Source organism: Cervus canadensis, chromosome 12, assembly GCF_019320065.1.
Source record: "Cervus canadensis isolate Bull #8, Minnesota chromosome 12, ASM1932006v1, whole genome shotgun sequence".
Taxonomy (NCBI): Eukaryota; Metazoa; Chordata; class Mammalia; order Artiodactyla; family Cervidae; genus Cervus; species Cervus canadensis.
The window spans coordinates 30,233,131-30,255,780 of record NC_057397.1 but is presented as its reverse complement, the minus strand read 5'-3'; the positions used below and the strand labels follow the sequence as shown (position 1 = coordinate 30,255,780).

Sequence of the window (22,650 nt, the reverse complement as noted above, 5' to 3'; positions counted from 1 at the left end):
ATTCAGCCTACCACAAGGGGCATAGAGGAGAAACTTCTCAACAAGCCCCTTTCTCCTAAAGGCTGTGGTGAGTTTCAAGCAAAGGAACTATGTGGTAAGATTTGAATTTTAGTAAGATTAACTTGGGACTTCTGAGGATGCAGATAAAGAACCTGGAGTCAGGGTTCCAATAATTCTGGAAAATTTGATTAAAACCATAGTAGTTGGGTTGGGTGTATTGGTGGGAAACTAAGATGGCACCAACAGCTCTTTGCACACTGCTGGATGCAATAAATTATTTCTGGTTTGGGCAGTCAGGTGCCACAAACGAAAATTTGTAATACAAGAAGAGAAGCAGATTTGGAAAGGGGTTAGAGGAACTTAGACAAGGAGGGAAGTGTTTATTGAAGAAAAGTATTTCTAATCTGAGAATTAAACAATGTGCTTGCAAACAGAAATCAATTTACATTACTTGTGTTAGTAAGTTTTATCCTCATATCCTTAGAACAGAATCTAAGGATGTTAAGGAAAAATAAGCATGTAATTATACTGAATTTTTTTTCATCTGGTCTGGAATCTGCAACCAGCATCCCCAATCTTTTTGGCACCAGGGACCAGTTTCATGGAAGACAATTTTTCCATGGACTGGGGGCGTGGGGCTAGTTTGGGGATGATTCAAGCACATTACATTTATTATGCACTTTATTTCTATTATCATTACATCAGCTCCACCTCAGATCACCTGTCATTAGATCCCAGAGGTTGGGGACCCCTGCCCTAAACTATCAATGCTGTGAAGAGTCACAGAGATCTTTCTCATCCAATAGTTCTCAGTTTATTTTTTCCACTGCTACATGCCCAGCTGAAAAGGTGGGCACACTCCTTTTGGTTCATTCCAACACACGTGTTCTAATTGACCTTTTCTCTCCCCCATTACAAGCTTATGTTAGAACAAATTGAGTTATTTATCAGGATAAATAAACCAATTCTTTTAGCTAAACAATTTTGTAATGTGAAACCAGCTATTGCCAGACAAACCCCGGGACTGATAGCAACACACCATCACAGAAATAGAGCAGGATTCTCTGGTCCTTGCCCCCTTCCCCCACCCCACGTGTCCTCAGTCTGCCTTTGGTCTGTGAAAAAAAAAAAAAAAAAAACTAACCAAAGAATAAGTTGAATCACAGAAGTGAGAAAATGCAGAAAAAAAGGAAAACAGGCAACCAAACTAAATAATAATAATTTAGTCACTAAGCTCCGGGAGTTGGTGATGGACAGGGAGGCCTGGCGCACTGCGATTCATGGGGTCACAAAGAGTCGGACACGACTAAGCGACTGAACTGAACTGAAGCTAAAGATAGCTTCACTGACTTAGTGGACATGAACTTGAGCTAACCCTGGGAGATAGCGGAGGACAGGGAGGCCTGGTGTGCTGCAGTCCATGGGGTGGCAAAGAGTTGGACACGACTGACTGAACAACCGTCGCTAAGCATAGTTAAGGAGCTTTAGCTCCTTCTCAAGAGCTACTGATAATATTCTGAGCTATATCCTGTGAGCTGTCTTATAGATACTGAAACCCCCACAAGGTAACTATTGCAGTACTTGAAAACCAGACTGTAACCATGACATAAGCTGCCATAATTCTGAGAACCGGCCTCAAAGAAATGGAAACAAACCAACCCTGGATCTGAAGATTAACTGTACTTAAAACAGTCATCATGACGCTGGTCAGACCACTGATGACCAATTTCAAGATGACTGTCCGAGCTGACTGTGCTGTTTCTGCATGTAACCTAGCCTCCTCCGTCTGTCTATAAAAACTCTTGCCCACTGGTTGGGGATGAGGGGAGTCAGCCTTTGGACGGGAGTCTGGCTTCTCCCTCACTCCCCCAGCCCCCAAAGTGGAAAGTTTGCTGGCATCCAAAATACAACAAACTTTCCACCAACCTGGCCTCTTTATTGGCTTTTGAGCAGTGAGCAGGCAGACCCCACTTTCAGTTACATCACAGCAGCACCTAAGAAGCACTAATTTGGTCCCTAATCCACGCAGGACCAGTGAAGCCAGAGCAGTGGCACGCCTGTTCCCTGAGCTCATTAGGACAGCTCTGACCAAGCCTGGTCTTGTGATTTTCAGCCCATTGCTGCTTCTAGTACCACTTCCTTCTCCATTTCTTCTCTAAAGTCTACCTTCTACCTCATTTTACCATCCAGAAGGACTACGGTTCATAGAAACAACAGAATTTATTTTTTGCCTTTTATTTTTTTTTTAAGTAAAGTAGCATCTTTTCAAGTTTCATCCATCTTGAGTCCCATCGAGTTTCTTTGCTGTCACAGCCTCACCAGGTCTTCCCTGGTCTTCCGTGCTCCCTGTCCTCCTTTTGTGCTCCTATGCACTCAGCCTGCACTGCGCACTTTATGACTGCGTTATATCCTATGTTGTCTCGTCCTCTCATTTCCTTATATGTGCATGCACCATCTTCTGCCTAGATTTACGAGGTCCTTATAGAGTTTTGCATCTCAATACTCAGAAACGAAAGAGGTGATGTATGGTGTGGAAGTTAAACTGCTGAAGCATTCAAAACAGAGATGTCTGCTGCTTTTTTGAGGAGACTACCATCTCCCCACTCTGCGCTGCAGAGATCCTGTTATATATTCTGCAGTTGTTCTGCATGTAAAGATGGGAAAGAGACTGTTGTTTCAGCTTCAGAAACAATATATTGGCTCCCATAAACTGAGAGAAAATTAATAACCTGTACATTCTCATGCTCCTAAAACCTAGAGTGATGACTTTGATGATTTTTGTTCCTCTCCCCCAGAAGTCTGTCTTATCATTGTTTCCTGGCTATGGAATTCTTTTATGGTGTTGTTTCTTTGAAATGTGTCCTGGTGCTTTAGCTTTCTGCTATCTTGATCTTCTGGAGTACGGCAGCTATTTCTGATCAGAATCTGTGTAATTGAGGCTAGGTTTGGACAGGACTCTTCAAATTGTATATCCAACATGGTTACTTAAAATCTGCCAGGGACTTTCTGTTCAATAATATTTGTGAGCTGTTTTTTCACATTTTAGTAAAGCCTGGGTAGTGCCCCAAAAGGCTATAAATAAAATTAGATTGTTTTAGTGGTTTTCTTTGCACCTGAATTAATTTATTTCCATCTTAGAGGCCCCACTATTCAGGATTCCGATTTTACTTTTAAAGACAAATGAGTAAGGCAAAAATTAGAGATACACTGGCAGAAAGCATTCTCAATGTGATATCCCATTTTGCTGCTGAATCAATATGTAATCTATGGTAAATAACCTTGGCAGGATGCCAATCAATAAAATTAAACCATAAAGTGCTATAGAATATTCCAGTGTCTAATGTGTTTCTCAGGCAAACAGCATTAAATTGAGGCATAACCCTCCTCCATATTATACCATTTAGCTCATATATGATAATTATGAAATAAAATGCTTTTGAGTTTATTTTGCACCCAATATTGGTCAAGCACTGTGCTTTGCCTAATCGAGTAGGGAAATGGGTTTGCATACATTTTAACATAGACACTAAGTTTTATGACAAATGCAAATAAAGGGTGTTACGGTCATACAAAGTACAGGCACCTAACCCAGCCTGGGGGCCACTGGAGGAGATGCCGAGAAGTGGTATCTAAAGAACAGGTAAAATCAGGCTGGGAAGAAAAGAGATGCATCAGACAAGGGAACAGCATGTGCAAAGTCATAAAGACAAAGGTGTGTGGAATATCAGGAAAATAACCAATAGTGTAGGGAAGAGTGTAGAAAGAGTGTAGTGTATTAAAAGTATAAGTAGAATGTTTAAGACAGACTGGTAGAACCTAAAATTTCAAGCAAATCAACAAAATAGATCATGAAGGGCCTTATCACATAGGCATCCGGTCAGAGAGAGAAAGCATAACCCTCTGACATTCTGAATTCCACAAAAGGGGGAAACTATGTAACCTTGAACCTATTACAGAACTACAGAAGGTTCATGACATTATCTGGCAAATGGTTAAATACCAATCACAGTGCTCTCTGTATAGCAACAGGACAAAAATCACCAATTGGGTTTTGGTTTTTTATTTTTGGCCATGCCTCTCAGCATATGGGATTTTAGTTCCCCATCCAGGAATTGAATCCATGCCCCCAGCAGTGGAAGTGCTGAGTCTTAACCAAAGGGCTCCCAGGCAAGTCCCATTTTTTTTTTTTTAAGACAGAAAAACACACAAACGAAATGAACTGTAATACCTGCCACTACTATTTTCAAACATTTTGACCACACTACCTCTATGGCCTTTAAGCCATAGTAAAGACCTCCCAGGTGGTGCTAGTAGTAAAGAACCCACCTGCCAATGCAGAAGACATAAGAGATGCAGGTTCCATCCCTGGGTTGGGAAGATCCCCTGGAGGAGGGCATGGTAACCCACTCCAGTATTCTTGCCTGGAGAATCCTATGGACAGAGGAGCCTGGCAGGCTATGGTCCATGGGGGTGCATAGAGTCAGACACTACTGAAGTGACTTAGCACCCACGCAAAGACTTTAGAACTTTATCTAGAAGGCAGCCACTGAAGGGTTTTTAAGCAGCAGAGCAATAAGATCAGTTTTACGTTTTTAGAAGATTACAGTGATGTTGTTGAGAAGGCTGAATTCAAGGCAAGCCAGACTGAAGGCGATGAACTATTGTGGTAATGCAGGGGAATAATGCTGAGGGTCTGAACTTTGCTGGTAGGAGTCACAGAACAGATGGGATCAACTGAATTTGCTCTCCAATAGGATGGAGGGATTAGGGAGAGGGCAACTTTCAGAGTCTCTCCATCTAAGTTTCTGACTTGGGCCACTCGATGAATGAGGGAAATATTGCAAGAGGTCACTTTGGTGGGTAGGAAAGACAGAGATGATTTCATCTAAGGACAGCTTGAGCTTCCGGTGCCTCTGAGACAAGCCGGTGGAGATGTGCAGAAAGCTCGAGATAGAAATTCAAGTCATTGATTTGAACTAGATCTTTCCTACTCAAGAATATTGCTCCAGGAATTTTCCCATCTCTATTTTGTTGTCTGTTTGGCTGGTTGAGTGGTGTGTTTGTTTGGTTCTCTACTGGGCTTTCCCCCGTCAGCATGAAAGCATGCCATTATTCCTCTCATCTGAAAAAATCCTCTGTTTCCCTTTCTTCCACCAGCTACTGCCCCGTGTCTTTGTTCCTTTTTAGCAGAGTCTCATCCTCTCCTAGTCCCTACACATAATATTATACTATATAAACTCACTACACATAGTATTATACTCTAATCAAATCCCACATTGCTAAATCCAATGGTCACGTCTTGATCTCAACTTGGTTTCTAAGCTGCTTTGACCAAGTGAATCATGCTTTATTTTTCAAAACATTTAGCTTCACTTGACCTCCATAATATAAAACTCTCTTCCTAACTCACTTCTTTCCTGGTCATTTTTCTCACTCTATGTTTTGGGAGTAAGAGTCGGACACAAATGAGCGACTAAGACAAACACACACATATACCATTTTTCTAGATTCCACACATATGTATTAATATACAATATCTGTTTTTCTCCTTCTGACTTACTTACAAAGCAGAAACAGAGACACAGACTCTAACATATGGGTACCAAAGAGGGGGTATGGCTGGGAGATTGGGATCAACATTTATACGCTACTGTGTATAAAACAGATAACTAATGAGAATCTGCCGTATAGCACAGGGAACTCTACTCAGCGCTCTGTGGTGACCTAAACAGGAAGGAAATCCAAGGGAGAGGGGATATATGTGTACGTACAGCTGATTCACTTTGCTGAGCAGCAGCAACTAACACCATGTTGTCAAGCAACTATACTCCAATATAAAAATCAAATTAAAAAGAAACTTCACATGACCTGGGCCCCTGTTGATTGTCTGATCTCATCAATTTCTATCCCACCCTCAACACTTGGCTCCATCCACACTGGCCAGGCACACCAGGCCTGCTGTGGAGCCATCACATTGGCTGTTACCTCTGCTCAAAACACCCTTCCCCAGGTGCGTTGGCTGACTCCCTGTGTTCTTCAGGTATGCTCCAATTCAGCTACTAAGAATACCTCTCAATGCCATCTTTGTCATCGCAACTCACTTCCCCAGAATTCCTGATCTTTCTTTTACTCCTCTGCCCTTTCTCTGTTCTACAGCACTTTTCTACTACACAGTGCAATTAGTTATCCACTGTGTTGTTCATCTCCCCATCACTGTCACTGCCACCATTAAAATGTAAAGTCTATATGGCAGAAAACTTTATTTTGTTCATTGACCCATCCTAGTTTGAGGTGCATAGTACTGAATGAATGAAACTATCAATACATAAAAGTAGTTGAAGAAGTCATAGTCATTGAAGAGAGATTATTGAAGAAAATGGACTAAGGACAGAACAACTGGGTACTCTTCCCTTAAGGGACTAAAAGAGGAAGACAAACCCATAAAGAGGACTGAGAAGGAAATCATACAGTTTTTGGAAGAAAAATATAAGAGGAGAATGTCGGGGAGAAGGGGAGGGAGGTTCAACAGGGAGGGAATATATGTATACGCATAGCTGAGGCATGCTGTCCTATAGCAGAAACTAACACAACATTATAAAGCAATTATACTCCAATAAAAATAATAATAAATGAAAAAATAAAATAGTAGAGATGGGGAAAAGGAGGAGAGTGTATCAGAAGCCAAGGGAGGAGAATATTTCAAGCTCTGTGAGAAAGCAGGTAAGGCTTCTGGTCTCCTGAAGGATCACCTGGTCCTTCTTAAGCCACGGACACTTTTCCCACTTTGCTGGACAGCCTATACCTTTTCTGGCCCTGTCCATCCTCCACACCCCTCTGCTCTCTCTGCACATTCCTTGAGGAAATAGTTCTTGATGGAAATGTGGCATAAAATGGAGAGTGAAGTGACCAAGCAATACAGAATACAGAGTTTTATAAGAAATTAACATAGAATAACAGTTGCAAATATTCAAATAATAAAGTCTGTGGCTAGAGGGGGAAAAAAGGCTTCCTGTTGTAAACACTCCCCTCCAGTTATGAATATCTCTCCGTCCATCCTCTGAAAGAAACGTCATCAGCACACTGTCACAGCTTTTATGCAGTCCAAGAGGAAACTTAGAGGGCAGGAGGAGAAGGGGACGACAGAGGATGAGATGGTTGGACGGCATCATCGACTCAATGGACATGGGTTTGGGTGGACTCCGGGAGTTGGTGATGGACAGGGAGGCCTGGCGTGCTGCGGTTCATGGGGTCGCGGAGAGTCGGACACGACTGAGTGACTGAACTGAACTGAACTGAAGAGGAAACTTAACTTAACGGCACTTTTTGGCTATGACCTGTTAAAAGCTCACTCATGAAGCTATCACTCAGGATAGCTTGTGTTAGGGGCAAGGGAGGATTTGCATCTACATGCATAAACAATTGGGGCTCATCACCATAGAAAAGAAGTTTTGAAGTATCCCATTTCCTTGCTAAACATTTATTAAGGTATAATTTTGGGAAAGCTCAGAATTTCAGATTTGAAATTATTCAAGAAATGCTTAGGTAACCAAATGTTTTCATAGACCAACAGGCTTTTTGAAGGTAGTTTGTTGGTAGTGGTGGTGGTGGTGTTGCCCTGGTGAGTCCTCGGCCTTCCATGGAGATGAACTGGTGTTGTCTAAGCAAAAACCTAGATTCAGTGAAATAGTCCAAGATATAAGCACCTCCCCTGAGCAGGGTCACCTCAGCTTATTCATTCAACAACAATTAGAGCAGAGCAAAGGTGTCCACTTTGCTAAGTACTGGGAATAATAAGGCATGACTTATTATAAGGTCCTAGAGGAGTTCACCCTCTAAAGAAGTGGAAGAGTCTATAAAAATAAATAACTTCAGTACAACATACATGCTACTGAATTTACAGCCAGACATAGTCATCTGTAGAATTATTCTATATTCCAAACCTTGCTGTTCTTCCCATCCTATGTTAGATCTGTACCACCTATATTAGTAAGCGATGTTATAAAAGCCTCAGATACACCCAGAGAAGATTTAGTGAGGATGGTGTGGGAAAGCAAGTGCCTCAGGTCAAGAATAGTGTCTCCTTGTGGCCATATAGCCAGGGATACAAGACACTCACCATTCTCATCTCAATCTATAGCCCTAAATGCTCCCCACTCCAGAAAGGAATAATAACACTGGCTCTGTCTTCAGTACCATATATTTATCCCCCTTGCTACTCAGAAGAATTTTACTTCTTGAAAAAGAAAATCATTGTTTGGTTTTTCTTACCTTATAAAGGATAGAAGATGGCAATCCTTACCCACTCTTAGCTGAAAAACAAGTAGATCTCTAGCTTCTACAGATTCAGGAATGGCTTAGAAATACTTTACAATCTATAGAAAGAATGGAAAATGAGAATACTAAAGAATTATGTGCCTTCTTTCCTGACAGTTTGAACAAAGCAAGTCATTTATCTTTAGCAACTTAGAGGGTTATTTAGAAGAGGGTCTGATTTTCTAAAGAAATGTCAGTTGAGCTGTCACTCATTATCCCAAATATGATATTATCTAAGGATACAGTTATCAGAACACAGTTTATATATGTAAATAACACATATTTAATATAAAATTTGTTTAATGGGCCACATTTTTTTTTATTTTGACAGCACAGAAGCCTCCAAAATAAAGTTTAAAGAGACGGTTTGGACAACTAATTCCCAGTTAGATCTGATGGATCTGGTAGAGGACAGGAAGGGGGAGAATGGGAGGAGTTCTCATGGTATCATGAAGTGACTTCTACCACCGCACTCTTAGAGGACCATTTGGAAAATAGTTACCAATGGTAGCCACTAGACAAAACAGTATGATTTCTCAAAAAACTAAAAACAGTGTTACCATATAACCCAGCAATTTCACTCCTGCATACATATCAAAAACAAAAAACACTTATTCAAAAAGGAATGCACCCCAATGTTCAGTTCAGTTCATCGCTCAGTCGTGTCCAACTCTTTGCAACCCCATGAATCGCAGCACGCCAGGCCTCCCTGTCCATCACCAACTCCCGGAGTTTACTCAAACTCATGTCCATCAAGTCGGTGACGCCATCCAGCCATCTCATCCTCTGTCATCCCAATGTTCAGAGCAGCATTATTTATAACTGCCAAAATATGGAAGCAACGTAAGTGTCCATCAACAGATGAATGGATGAAGATGTGATATACATATACATTGGAATACTGCTGTCATAAAAATAATGAAATTTTGTCATTTTCAGCAACATGCATGGACTTAGAGGACATTATGCTAAGTGAAATAAGTCAGGCAGAAGTAGGAAGACTGAATGATACCACTTATACGTGTAAAATAAAAATACAACAAACTAGTGAATATAACAAAAATAAAAGCAGACTCACAGATATAGAGAACAAGCACAGTTACTAGGGGGAGGGTGGAGGGGCAGTTACGGGATGAGGGAATGGAAGGTACAAACCATTAGTTGTAAGATAAATTCAGGGATATACTGTACTACATGGGAAATATAGCAATATTTAATAATAACTATAAATGAAAGGTAACCATTAAAATCATGTAAAAATTTTTAAAAATAAATAGTTACCAATTCATAGCAATAACAACAATAAAGAAAATATACTGAAGAAAAGAGTGATAAAATATTGATGATGAACATAAAACACCATCTGAGCAAATGGAATGGTGTAACATGTCCTTGGATTGGGTAACTCAATATTATAATATCCTCAAAAAATCAGTATAAATTTACTGCAATTCCAGTTAGAATCTCAACAGGCTTTTTCATTTATATTTTGGGGGACTGATAAAACGATCATAAAATCTATATGGGAAAGCAAACAGACCCTAAAAAGCCAATAAAACTGAATAAAAGAATAACAGTAAGGGGAACTTGTCTGATGTCAGCACGTATCTTAATGCTGCTATAGACTGATAGGATGACAATATAGAGAGAGACTAATAGAACAGCAGAACAGAGAATCCAGGAATAGATCAACAAATGCAAGAGGTTTTAATATATGACCAAGGTGGTGTTTCAATTCAGTGGGAAAATGGTAGAATATTTAATAAATTATGCTGAATGAATTGTCTTTCAATATAGAAAAACTGAAGATAAAGCTGTATGTTACATATGTATAAAAATAAATCCAAAAGGATTAAAGCCTTAGATGGAAAAAAAATAAAACGATAACATTCTTGAGGTTTCCCTGGTAGCTCAGTAGCAAAGAATCCATCTGCCAATGCAGGAGACATAGGCTTGATCCCTGACACAGAAAAATCCCACATGCTGTTGAGCAACTAAGCCCATGAACCACAACTATTGAGACTGTGCTCTAGAGCCCAGGAGCTGCAACTATTGAGCACACATGCCATAACTACTGAAGCCCACACACCCTAGAGCCCGTGCTCTGCAACAAGGGAAGCCACAGCAATGAGAAACCTGCACATTGCAGCTAGAGAGCAGCCCCTGCTCACTGCAACTAGAGAAAAGCCTACGCAGCACCAAAGACCCAGCACAGCCAAAAATAAATAATTTTTTTAAGTGACAACATTCTTAGAAGAAAACCTATAAACAAGCTGTAATCCCTCAGAATAGGAAAAAATTCTTAACCAAGACAGGAAACCCAAAAGCCACTGAAAAAGACACAGTAATTATATAAAATTTAAGATGTCTAAAATTATAAAAAGCTATCATAAACAATTGAAAAATATAAATATGAGGATAAAATGCAGTGCAGATGACAAACCTCTATACAAAGCTCTTTTATACATGAGTATGGCTTCCCTTGTGACTCATTCCCCCATTGCCAATGCAGGAGACACAGGTTTGCTCCCTGGGTCGGGAAGATCCTCTGGAGAAGAGAATGGCCACCCACTCCAATATTCTTGCCTGGGAAATCCCATGGACAGGGGAACCTGGGAGGCTGCGGTCCATGGGGATTGCAAGGGTTGGAGACAACTTAGCAACTAAACCAACCAACCAAAAAAAGATAAACAGCCCAACAATAATATGAGCTAAAGACAAGATTAACTAATTCAGAGACATGTCCAATCCAATGTCAACCTATAAATCAATGTTCAAACATACTTGTAGTAAGGAAGACAAATTAAATTTTGCCATCAAATGGGCAAAAAGCAAAAGGCACTTTCAGGGTATTGTTGGCAGAGACTAAGAAGAAATGGTGCTTTTCCCCATTGCTTGTATCATGGGAGAATGGCATTGAAACCTGTATATTGTCATATGTGAAACGAATCACCAATCCAGGTTCGATGCATGATAGAGGGTGCTCGGGGCTGGTGCACTGGGATAACCCAGAGGTATGGGATGAGGAGGGAGGTGGGAGGGGGGTTCAGGATGGGGAACACATGTACACCCGTGGCAGATTCATGTCAGTGTATGGCAAAACCACTACAATATTGTAAAGTAATTAGCCTCCAATTAAAATAAATAAATTTATATTAAAAATAAAATGCTTCCTGAAAAAAAAACGTATCAACAATAACAATCTTAGTAAGCAATCTGACAAAATTGATGACAACTAAAATCTTTTTAAAACTTTAAAATTGTGTAATACATGAAATTTAAAAGCTGTAAGTGAAAAAAGTACACATTGAAAATGAAAAAATAGCCAATGAAAATATGCCAATAACTATGACATCTTTATTTCACTCTCACATTTCAATGAATTCATCTATAAGTCTAGACTCATATTTCCTGTTTCAAAAATACTTTGCAAATATTATTCTAGTGTTGCTGTTTAAAATGTCAGGTGAGCTGAGCACTGAAGAACTGATGGTTTTGAATTCTGGTGGTGGTGAAGACTCTTGAGAGTCCCTTAGACTGCAAGGAGATAAAACCAATCAATCCTAAAGGAAACCAACCCTGAATATTTACTGGAAGGCCTGACGTTGAAGCTCCAATACTTTGGCCACCTGATGTGAACAGCCGACTCATTGGAAAAGACCCAGATGCTGGGAAAGACTGAGGGCAGGAGGAACAGGGGACGACAGAGGATGAGATTGTTGGATGGCATCACTGACTCAGTGGACATGAGTTTGAGCAAACTCTGGGAGATAGTGAAGGACAGGGAAGCCTGGCATGCTGCAGTCCATGGGATTGAAAAGAATTGGAACACAACTTAGTGACTGAACAAGTACTGCTATTTAAAATGTCAGATGTGAATCAAATTTCATCCCTCTATAGATGGTCTGCTGCTTTCTCTCTGGAATTGATTCCTTGTTCCTAAATTTCACTTTACTGTATCATGTTGATATTTTCCCTTTTCTTTTTCATGTTGGTACACAATAAGCCCATTTAACCTTTAACCGTGGCAAAATTTCAATTAGCAATTCTTCAAATATTTAACTTGATTTTTTTTCATTTAGAAGCCCTACTAATCAAATGTTGGTGATTATTCTATTTTTCATGTCCTTTTTTTTTGTTTTCATTTTTACAATTCTTTGTTCTTTCTCAATGCCTCTGGGAATGTTTCAAAATCCACTCCATCTCATCAATTCACACATTGATTGTATTCATGCAACCCATGAGTTAAGTTTTTTCCATTATATCTTATTGGTTCTTTTTTATAACTTCTTGCCCCTGTTTAACATTTCCCGTGCCCTCCCATACGCCCTTGAGAATATTTATTAGGGTTGTTGTGAGCTCTTGTTTCTCTAGCTCATTACTTCTGCTCTCTCTGGAAGTAGTTGCTCAGTTTGTGATCTTTCCTTTACATCAGTGTTGCTCAAAGGTCTAGTTTTTTCTGTTCCTTTTGGAGAATTAGCTATAATTTTTACATTAAGTTCTGAGTTCCATCCATATCCCAGTTGCTGTTGAGGCTTTGAGTCCAAAATTAGACTCAAAGGAGGAAAACCACAATTCCTTTAAATTCCCTATCCTGACTCTCCTTTAGCATAAATGAGACATAATGTCCTCAAGAATTAGCCTGGTCTTAGTTTTTTCATTTTCAGTAGTGCTAGACTATGTCATAGACCTACCAAACATTTTTCATTTGTTTATGGAGTTACAGTGTTCCAGGTATAGGAGAGCAAGGACTCAGAATGGCAAATCACTATGGGAAATGCCATTGTTTCCAAAATTTCTTGGAACCTTAATCCTCCGTGATTATTACAGTAAATCTTATTTTCCTCCCTCTCCTTCATGGACTTGCATAATTTATTAATTTCAAAAATATTAAAATTTACTTTTGAGGATTTCTTAGCTGAACTGACCCTGAAGATAACTGGAGAGTTCTCTTGGGTTTTATAAAACCAGTTTGACTATAGCTGATCTAAAAATATAACAGAAATTGGCATGTTCTGTGGAATTATTTCTGTCTTGCCTCCCTGTTCTTAATATATCAATATTTGGATCTTACCAGACATCTGTACAGATGTCTAGCCTTTTCTTTTGATCTGACATTTACTTATTCAACAACTGTTTGTTGAACACTTGCCATATTATTGTTCTAGTTGTCAGGTGCCCAAAAAGAAAGACGCAGTCCCTGCCTTCACAGAGCATTAGAGTCTAACAAAGAATCCAGATTGAATGCGGGTTCTGTTATAGCAGGGATTTCTTCCTGTGTTGTTTTCCAGTGTATCCCAGGCACCCAGGTCAGTGTAAATATTGACTGCACGTTAAATGAGTAAACTACTGACTCTTATGACAAGTGGGTTGGGTGCTATGGTGGGAACAAGTGCAAGTGTCATGGAGTATATAAACAAAGAGGCCTTACCTGCTCTGGGGGGATCATACAGAATTAGTTCTCCAACTGTTGGAGCCCTCCCTCTAGGGTGGTTTATGCAGGCTTAGCTAAACAAGCAGCACCCAGTTCCTATTCAGGCTGCCCGGCCATTTTACATGGAGGCCTGAGCCACCTTGGATTCTTCAGTATTAATTTCAGTAAATGACAAGTTATAGGAATACCTTAATAATATCGTGTGTTTACAGAAACAACAGAAGAATCAGTTTAACAATGCCTATTTGCGTTTCTTGCTTCTTGCCTGCCGGTGCCTACACCCCATTTTCCTTTTTAACTTGCAGATGAAGGAGCTTCCATGCACCCTTGTGATGATACGTACTGTGGACCTTTCCCAGAATCTGAGCCGGAAGTGAAAGCTGTAGCTAACTTCCTCCGGAAACACAGGAAGCACATCACGGCTTACCTATCTTTTCATGCATATGCTCAGATGTTGCTATATCCATATTCTTACAAGTATGCAACAATCCCCAATTTTAGCTGTGTGGTAAGTACTTGAAGCTGGATATGTGCGTCAGGCTTCATGCTTTTCTAATGCTAAGATGGTCCTATGTAATGATGCAACAAGCATTGTGTGTGTGTGTGTGTGTGTGTGTTTGTATATATGTATATAGTTATATACATAATAATAGTATATATAGCATATATATAGTATAGTATATATAATATATATAATAGTATATATATGTATAGTGTATATATATAGTATAGTATATAGTATACATATATAGTAGTTACTATATATGATTGAGAAAGATAAATGACATATATATATAAAATGTCATTTATCTTTCTTAATCATATACAGTAACTATTATTATCCTCATTTTACAGATGAGGAAACTGAAACCTAAACATACTAAATAATTAAAATAAGAACACACCGCTACTCACTGTCATACCCAGGATTCACTCCAAATCTAGCTCCAATGTTGTTGCTTTTAACCACTGTGCTACACTGTTTCTCAAATGCTATCATTTCCAAACTATTTACTTTCTTACCATATGTTATTTGGAAAATGTCAGGATGGATTTGATTTGTATTACAGCTTCGGTCACATGTGCAGGGGTGTAATTAACTTTATTGAGTAAATAATTGTTCATAAATTATGGTCTGACTCTCATTAATTAAAAGCAAGTTTTAATTTATAAGCGCTATTTGCTTAATGCTACTAAGTCTCTGGGCATGTATCTGACAAGTTGGTGCTTAGAGTGAACAGCTTTTCAAGCATGAGATTACTTGAAAGTGAAAGAGCAGAGTTCCTTCCCCTCCTCATCTCAGAAGCCCAACAAGCTATCCACTACAGGAATTAATTCCTTGTAAAGTGAATCTGGCTCAGAGCCTATAGCATCTAGAGGCCTATGAAGTGCAAAGCCAGGCCATGCTAATAGTGTTACAAGTAAGGAATAGGGAGGGTGAAGGGATTAAGAGGGGTCGTAGGCAGGCTTTGGGTTGCTGTTGATGTTCTGTTCTTTGTCTGGATGCTGGTTACTGGATTAGTGTGTGCAGCTTGTGATCCTTCATCGAGCTATAAACTTTATTTGTATACACTTCTGTAGGTATGTTACACTTAAAAGTTCTTTTTTTTTTTTTTTTAATAAAAGCATCCCCTTTCTTCCTATACCTCAATCTCCAAATCCTGCATCAGTTGCTTGGGGTTGCAGGAATTCCTGATCTAGATGTCCAGGACCTAGAAGGAATGAGGAACATGAGGTGGTCAGAAGGTGGTCTGGGGAAGGCTTGTTTCCTATCCAAAAGAGGAACTCTGTTCTTAGCATTTTGTGCAAGAATTCTGAGCAAATTCTCTCTCTTTAGAAATACTGTAAAGGCGGGAGTGATGCTAGATGGAGCTATTCTTCAGCTCCTCGGTGGATCAAAGATGCTTTTCATTTTCAGTGTTAGTGACCTGGCAGCCTAGCACCTTGTTCTGCAATGTTTCTATAGGCAGTTGTTCATCCCTTTCTAAACTGGGCACAGCGTCTGTTTGTATCCTCACAACTGATTATATAGAATAAACAATGTATTAAAACTATTGCATGAGGATGGTGTCCACATTTTGAAATTATTTTCCCACCAGCAGTTAAATTACTTTCTTTTTGTCTTGGATTAGAGGATATGGTATGAAAATTGGATCAGTGGTTCACAGCCAGTGATGAACTTTCCTCCCAAGGGACACTGGACAATGTTAGGAACATTTTTTTGATTGCCACCACAGGGGTGGAAGATGTTACTGGCATCTAATGGGTAGAGGCCAAGGATGCTATGAAATATCCTACATTACACAGGACAGCCTTCCACAGCAAAGAGCAATTCAGTCCAAACTGTCAGTAGTAACCCTATTGAGAAATCCTGTTAGTGGGTTGCAGATAAGCTAAATCGCTAAAACCAAGATTATAGTTCTCAGAAACTAGACAGTCTGTGAATGTTAACCAGAAACCATTAAATTCTGTTCAACTTGTTCAAAAGCATTCCATCAATATGTAGGAGTCTGTGGTTCTGCTAATGTATTTAGGTCATGAAGTTGTTTTTTAACTTTTAAAAAATTATTATTATTATTTTTGGCCATGCTATGCCCACAGCATGTGGCACATGGGACCTTAGTTCCTTAACTGGGGAACCTGCACCCTCTGCACTGGGAGCATGGAGTCTTAACCACCAGATTGCCAGAGAAGTCCCCTAACTTGCTTTAAATATAAAAATATTTAAAGAAAAAATATACTCCTTACTTAGCTGAGATCCAATAAAGGAGGCCTGGGTCCTTCTGAACAACCAGGGGGGAAAGCAATGGAGAAAGGAAGAATCACTTAAACTCATCTAAATAGATGCCACCCTGGAAAATAATTCTTAGAAAATTTAATGACGTTTCTACTCTTTGTGAAAGGAATATGCCTAGACCTCTTATCAACATACACCTCAGTCACAGAAGTCCAGTGATCACAAAAGGCTAAAACTATGTTTTGTGAAAACAGGCAGAGTGGCTATCTTTTTTTTTCTCAATAGATTTTTTCTTCCCCCCTTGGGTTTAGTCATCTGAAATAATAAGGAACAAAGGTCTCCTCATATCAGAGTGCAGTAATCTTCTAAATGTAGAAATATCTGCCCTTGCCATGGAATACTGCTGAGGCCATTGGAGAAGATGTTGAAAGTCTTAGCACATTCTCCATAAAGATACCTCATTATGGTGTTTACATTCCTATTCTGTTGGCTCCCGCAAGGAGAATGTCGTCATCAGGGAGATCAGTAATAAATGTTTGTCAGGTCCTACTGCCTGGTCCCTGAATAGCCACCCCGTGTAGCATTTGCTGCAAATGCTGCTCTCTGCATCCCAGAGGTAAGTGAGAACAGCAGGCTGAAGCCGGGTCCAACATACAACACCGCGTTGCCCAGAGTGCTTCAACGTGCTGGATTAAATTATTCACAGGAAAGTGGAAATGGGAGAGTCATATACCAGTTTCAGCATACTTCTTTTCCCCTCACTGGTCACTCAATATGTTTCAGCTCCTTGTTGAAACTAGTCCTTTCACACCATTTGAAAATGTTTTCACAGGGTAGTCTTTATCATTTGAGTTCATCTTAGGATATTCACCTTTAGGTATTTTGATGGCATTTATTTTTCCTGCTTTTTGGCATAGGTAGGAAGTTCCACCTTAGAATTTCTACATCTTAGCCACACCTGGCAGAGCTCTGCCAGAGGAGTGTGTAACCTTAGAAGTCAGGAAGCATTCTGAAAGTGTTTCCATTCCCACGAAGGATAAACACACAGAGCAAGAGGAGTCACTTCTACTGAATTAAAGGGTTTGGGAACTGATTCAAATGGGTTTTAACTACCTTGAACCTAGCCACTGAAGTATGTACTTAAGGATTGATAAGATTATCTTGATACTCTTGCAGATCTATGCTTATTCAACATGCATGCAAGAAATAGTGATTAAGGGGACTTCCTTCATGGTCCAGTGGCAAAGACTCCATGCTTTCCCTGCAGGGGGCGCAGGTTCCATCCCTGGTCAGAGAACTAAGATCTCTCATGCTGTGTGGCCAAAAAGAAATTTAATTAAAATTAAAATAATCTATTTTTTTTAATTTATCTTAAAAATAGTGATTAAGCATCTGTTATACACAGCCATGTTGCTAAATGGTGTATATGTAGCTATGAGTAAGAATGACATGAGCTCTGCACTGTCAAGCATTTTGTAATTTATAGAAACGGTGTCTCTGAACTAGTTCAAAGTGAAGAGGGCAGAACACTAAATCAGTCTCAGAAGATGTCTTTATTTCAACCCAGCCATCCTGTGCAGTGTAACCCCAGTCTGACCACTGAACCTTGATGAGCCTTCCTTTCCTTGTCTATATATGGAAATATTACTGATCACTGGCTCACTGTAGAAATTAATCAAGGGAAATAGTGTGCTCTAAAACATATTGCAAAATTCAATATGCAACAAAGAATAACAATATTACCATTAAATACAGCTATTCATCAGTGCCCGCAGTGTTCTCTATATTGAGTACTGATGATGCTCAAACAACATGTCAGTGTTTCTAAAGGTTTCAATGCAATGATATATGTGATCAAATTTCTCCATTTAAATTAACAGGAATCTGCAGCTTACAAGGCTGTGAATGCACTTCGGTCAGCTCATGGGGTACAGTACCGATACGGGCCTGCCTCCAGCACATTGTGTAAGTTTCCTTTGGATGCTGTGTTGGAATCATCTCTTGAACCAATATCCTGTGTAATGACTTCCCTTTTTAAAAAAAAACACAGAAAATATGTTCCCCACTCCCCAAAATGAAATTTTTGACTACCAAATTAGCCAAGGAAGATGGAAGTTTATGTCTGATTAGTTTTATGCTGCTTGACAGAAATCACTGTCCCAACTCAAATGAATCCTTCGCAGAGAATATGCTAGGCACGTAATAAAGACTACAGAGTTGAACTGAGATCTTATGACAGTACAAAGTACCCAAATGGGCTCCTTAAGCAGTTGTAACTCCTGTGAAATGGTAATGGGCCTTGAGAAGAAAATGAAGTAATGTTTCAGCTCTGAAAGAGCTTCCTTTTTATCCCTTTCCTTCACCATTCTTGTTATGACATTCTGTTTCTTACATAACACCGTCAACTGAATTTCTTCTTGAACGGTAATTAAAATATCTATTTCATGTGAAATAAATAACAAGTTCTTTCCAGTGTATGGACATAACTTGGACATATATAGAACCAGAAGACATGGATTCTAGTCTTAATTCTGCCACTAGTTAGATGGAATCCTGACAAAGACAATAATCCTGGGCTTCAGTTTGCACAACTGATGCATGAGGAATGGGACTAGGTCATTTTCCATAGTCTTTCAAACTCTGCAATTCATTAACAGACTTCTCTGGTGACCCAGTGGTTAATAATCTGCCTGCCAATTCAAGGGACACGGGTTTAATCCCTGGTCCAGGAAGATCCCAAATGCCTTGGAGCAGTTAGGCCATATGTCACAACTACTGAAGCCTAAGCACCTACAGCCTGGGAGCCACAACAAGAGATGCCACCACAATGAGAAGTCCACACACCACAAGAGAAGACCCCACTCTCCACAACTAGAGAAAGCCCATGCACAACAATGAAGACCCAGTGCAGCCAAAAATAAATTTAAAAATAAAATTTATTGACTATATGACTTAGAAAATCTAGTGAGAAAGCATATATTCCTGAATATCTAGTGTCATTCTAGAAGCTCACCACGATCATATAGTGGATCATATAATGTACATTATATGTGTATGTATAGATATTGACATTCAATTATACTTTTCAATGAGCTAGCAAATTTCTCAATTTCTTTAATTCATCCATTATATATTTCTAACCAATCACTTCTTCAGCCTTCAGAAGAAACACTTGGCTTGTTAATTAACATTGTTTATAAGTTTTTCCTGGTAATGGTGATATCTTAAGTATCAGAATTTTTTTTTAAGTGAATGATCATTGGTCTAATGCTGACCTTTCTATAACTGTCTTTTAAAAGAGCCACTTTGAAAGGGGAAATATAGTATTTTTAAAAATCACATTACCAGTTAATGTCGATATATATTAAAAATCTAAAAACATTAATTTTTAAAAAGCCTTACTCACAGTTCACCTTTCAGCTTGGTATTAAGGCACAGTCATAGTATCATATTTACTGAGAGCAACCTGTTACCATAGAAATGAGGCTGTCATATCGCCATGATGTAAGGGTTGGCAAATATTGTCTCTGACTTTGGCTACTATGGCTACTATTTGCAGTTCCAGTGACTCTAACTCAGAGGGACAAAGAAGCCACAGCCTACCTTCTGGCCCCAGCTGGAAGCAAAGGGGTCCTGGGAAACAGCAGAGCCATTTGATTGTCATCGTCATGTAATTCTGTCTCTAACTTGTCCTAGCAACAATGGCATCAAAAAGTGGTATCACTTGAGAGGGAAAAATTTTAAATAACAAAGTGGTGTTATGTTAGGCTGGATCATATAAACTTCAGGAAAAAGTATATAAAGATTCTTCTATGAAAATTTATTCATTTATGAATTAATTATTAAAAGCATGTTACGCTAAAAACTGCTTACTAGGCACTTTGGGGTTAAAGGTACTAAACAGTAACACCAAATGCATCCTGATTGCTTTAATTTTCACAACAACTCTATGCAGTAGGTACTATGATCCCTTTTTCAAAAGGAAGACTGAGGCACAGAGAATCCCAGAAGGTGATGTGACTGGATACAGTCCAAGCCCACAGTGTGGGTTTTCAATTGTGTGCTGGAAAGCTGGAGTGTGTAAGGTCACAGAAGCCAGGAGAGAGTTGCCAGAATGGATTATCAGCTAGGTTAAATGCTGCTGAGAGGCTAAAAGTGTGATCTGAGCAAGGAAAAAACAAAAAAGGAGATTAGGCCCACTGTCATAGGTGACCTTCAAGAACAAAGGCTTCATAGTCTGGTAGAGGCAAGAACCAGATTGCAAGTGGTTGCGGATATAGAAGAAACATAGACAGATTATCTTTTGAGAGCTAAAGCAAAAGAAAGAAGAAAAAGAAAATAGTGTATAATAGGGATCTGGAGAAGGAAGTGCTCCAGGGAAGCAGGGCTGGGACATTTTGGTCAATGAGGATACAAGAGAAGGGTGGTCTATTAACAAAACAAGGTCCTGGAGAAGGGACCCTCTCGCTACCAGAGAAGGCAACAAAAAGTGGTATCAGACGATGTCACATGTAAAAGATGAGCAGCATTTCTTCCTGAGCTAGGAGAAAAGTGAAGAGTGGGATGGAAGCAGAGGAGGTGCTGTTGAGACGATGTTGAGAGTGGAGACAGTCGTAAAGCAAGGGGCAGGACCAGAAGAGAATGACGAAGGGTCTGTAAGTGAAGGTCTAGAAAAAGGCACCTATAATACTATTGGTAATGGAGAAAGACTTCAGAAAGAATGAATTTACAACAGATTTTCTCCATCTCCCTGTTGAGATAAAAAAGAGAAACTGGACTTCAGGATTGAGGATTAGCTAATCAAAAGCAGAAAAGGGCTAGAAAAGAAGGGTCTAATGAGAAATTTAGTGGTGTAATTCATAGTCAGCTAGAGAGTTCAATGAAATTCTAAGAAGCCTGTGGGCAGTCTTAGAAACTGTAATAAGTGAAGGCAAAGAACAAGTTCATCAGGAGTGAAAAACATAGGGGATATAGAAATGAGGTTTTCTGAGATCAAAATTTCAATATTCGAGACCTTGGAAGAGAAGATAAAAGCCCACAATATGGGTATGTTTCTTGGTGAATGAAGTGAGGGTGGAGAGAAATAATATTGAAGTTGAGGCTGAGAAATTGAGGTCATTGTACTGGAAAAGCATTACTACATAGACTAGATCATCCAAGAGCAAAGTTTTCATAAATGTCAGAGGCAAGAACCAGACTGAAAGTGGCTAGGATGATTTATGAGGATAGCAGGTATGATTTATAAGTTCCATGAGCTTGATGTTAAGGAAGTCTGGTTAAATTGCTCTTGTTGAAAGGGTATATAATTGGAAAGATTTAGGATAGCTTAGTAAGCAAGTACTATATATACATTTTGAAAATTACATACTCTAGTGAAGCTGACCTTTTTTTTTTTTTTTTTTTAACTTTTAGATGTGAGTTCTGGTAGCTCAATGGATTGGGCCTACAAAAATGGAATACCCTACACGTTTGCTTTTGAACTACGTGACACTGGGCATTTTGGCTTTTTACTCCCAGAGACACTCATCAAACCCACCTGTACAGAGACCATGCTGGCTGTGAAGAATATCACAATGCACCTACTAAAGAAGTGCCCCTGAGACACCCCAAGGGGCAGGTCAACCACCAGAAAGAGCCGATTCTGTGCAAGATTCATTTGGAAGTGGGTGTGTATTGTTACAGAGAAGGGCAACAGCTGAGAGGGAACCTAACTGTGGACTTTAAAATCCTTCTCATGCAATCCCATTCTCTGTGGCAATAAAAAAAAAAGGTTAAAAATAAACATATATAGCCTACTTTGTTGTAAGAGAAGACATCCATTTTCTATCCATTTAGAGTCTTATTTGTTTAAGTGAGGAGGGGATATTTTCTAATTTTTTGTCTCAAGAAATGTACAAGTTGGGGATTCTACTTCAATAAACCTCATGTTCCCAATTAAGATCTAGGCTACTAATCATGTTTTATCACTTGGTTCTCATGTAAAATGAAAATTTTTGAAATGGAAAGAAACATATTTCTTAATATCATAAATATACAACCTAATAAGACCTCAGATTATTCATACCACCCCCTGGCCTTAGTGCACCAAACACCTATAAAAATGTAGCAAGGAAGGGCAGTTATGTTCAGACTTCAAGAATGCCACTTTAAAAAAAAGAGTAAACAT

The 22,650-nt window shown here is 39.3% G+C and overlaps 1 protein-coding gene across 1 annotated transcript in view; it reads left to right on the top strand.

Annotated features, from left to right (window-relative positions):
- Nucleotides 1-22,422, top strand: part of CPA6 (carboxypeptidase A6) — a 271,590-nt gene extending 249,168 nt beyond the window's left edge. Inside the window, exons 9-11 of the mRNA XM_043483639.1 lie at nt 14,053-14,255; nt 18,365-18,449; nt 21,897-22,422. Coding sequence (XP_043339574.1) covers nt 14,053-14,255; nt 18,365-18,449; nt 21,897-22,084 — 476 coding nt within the window. The 3' untranslated portion in view covers nt 22,085-22,422. The remainder of the gene's footprint in view (nt 1-14,052; nt 14,256-18,364; nt 18,450-21,896) is intronic.
- The last annotated feature ends 228 nt before the right edge of the window (nt 22,423-22,650 follow it).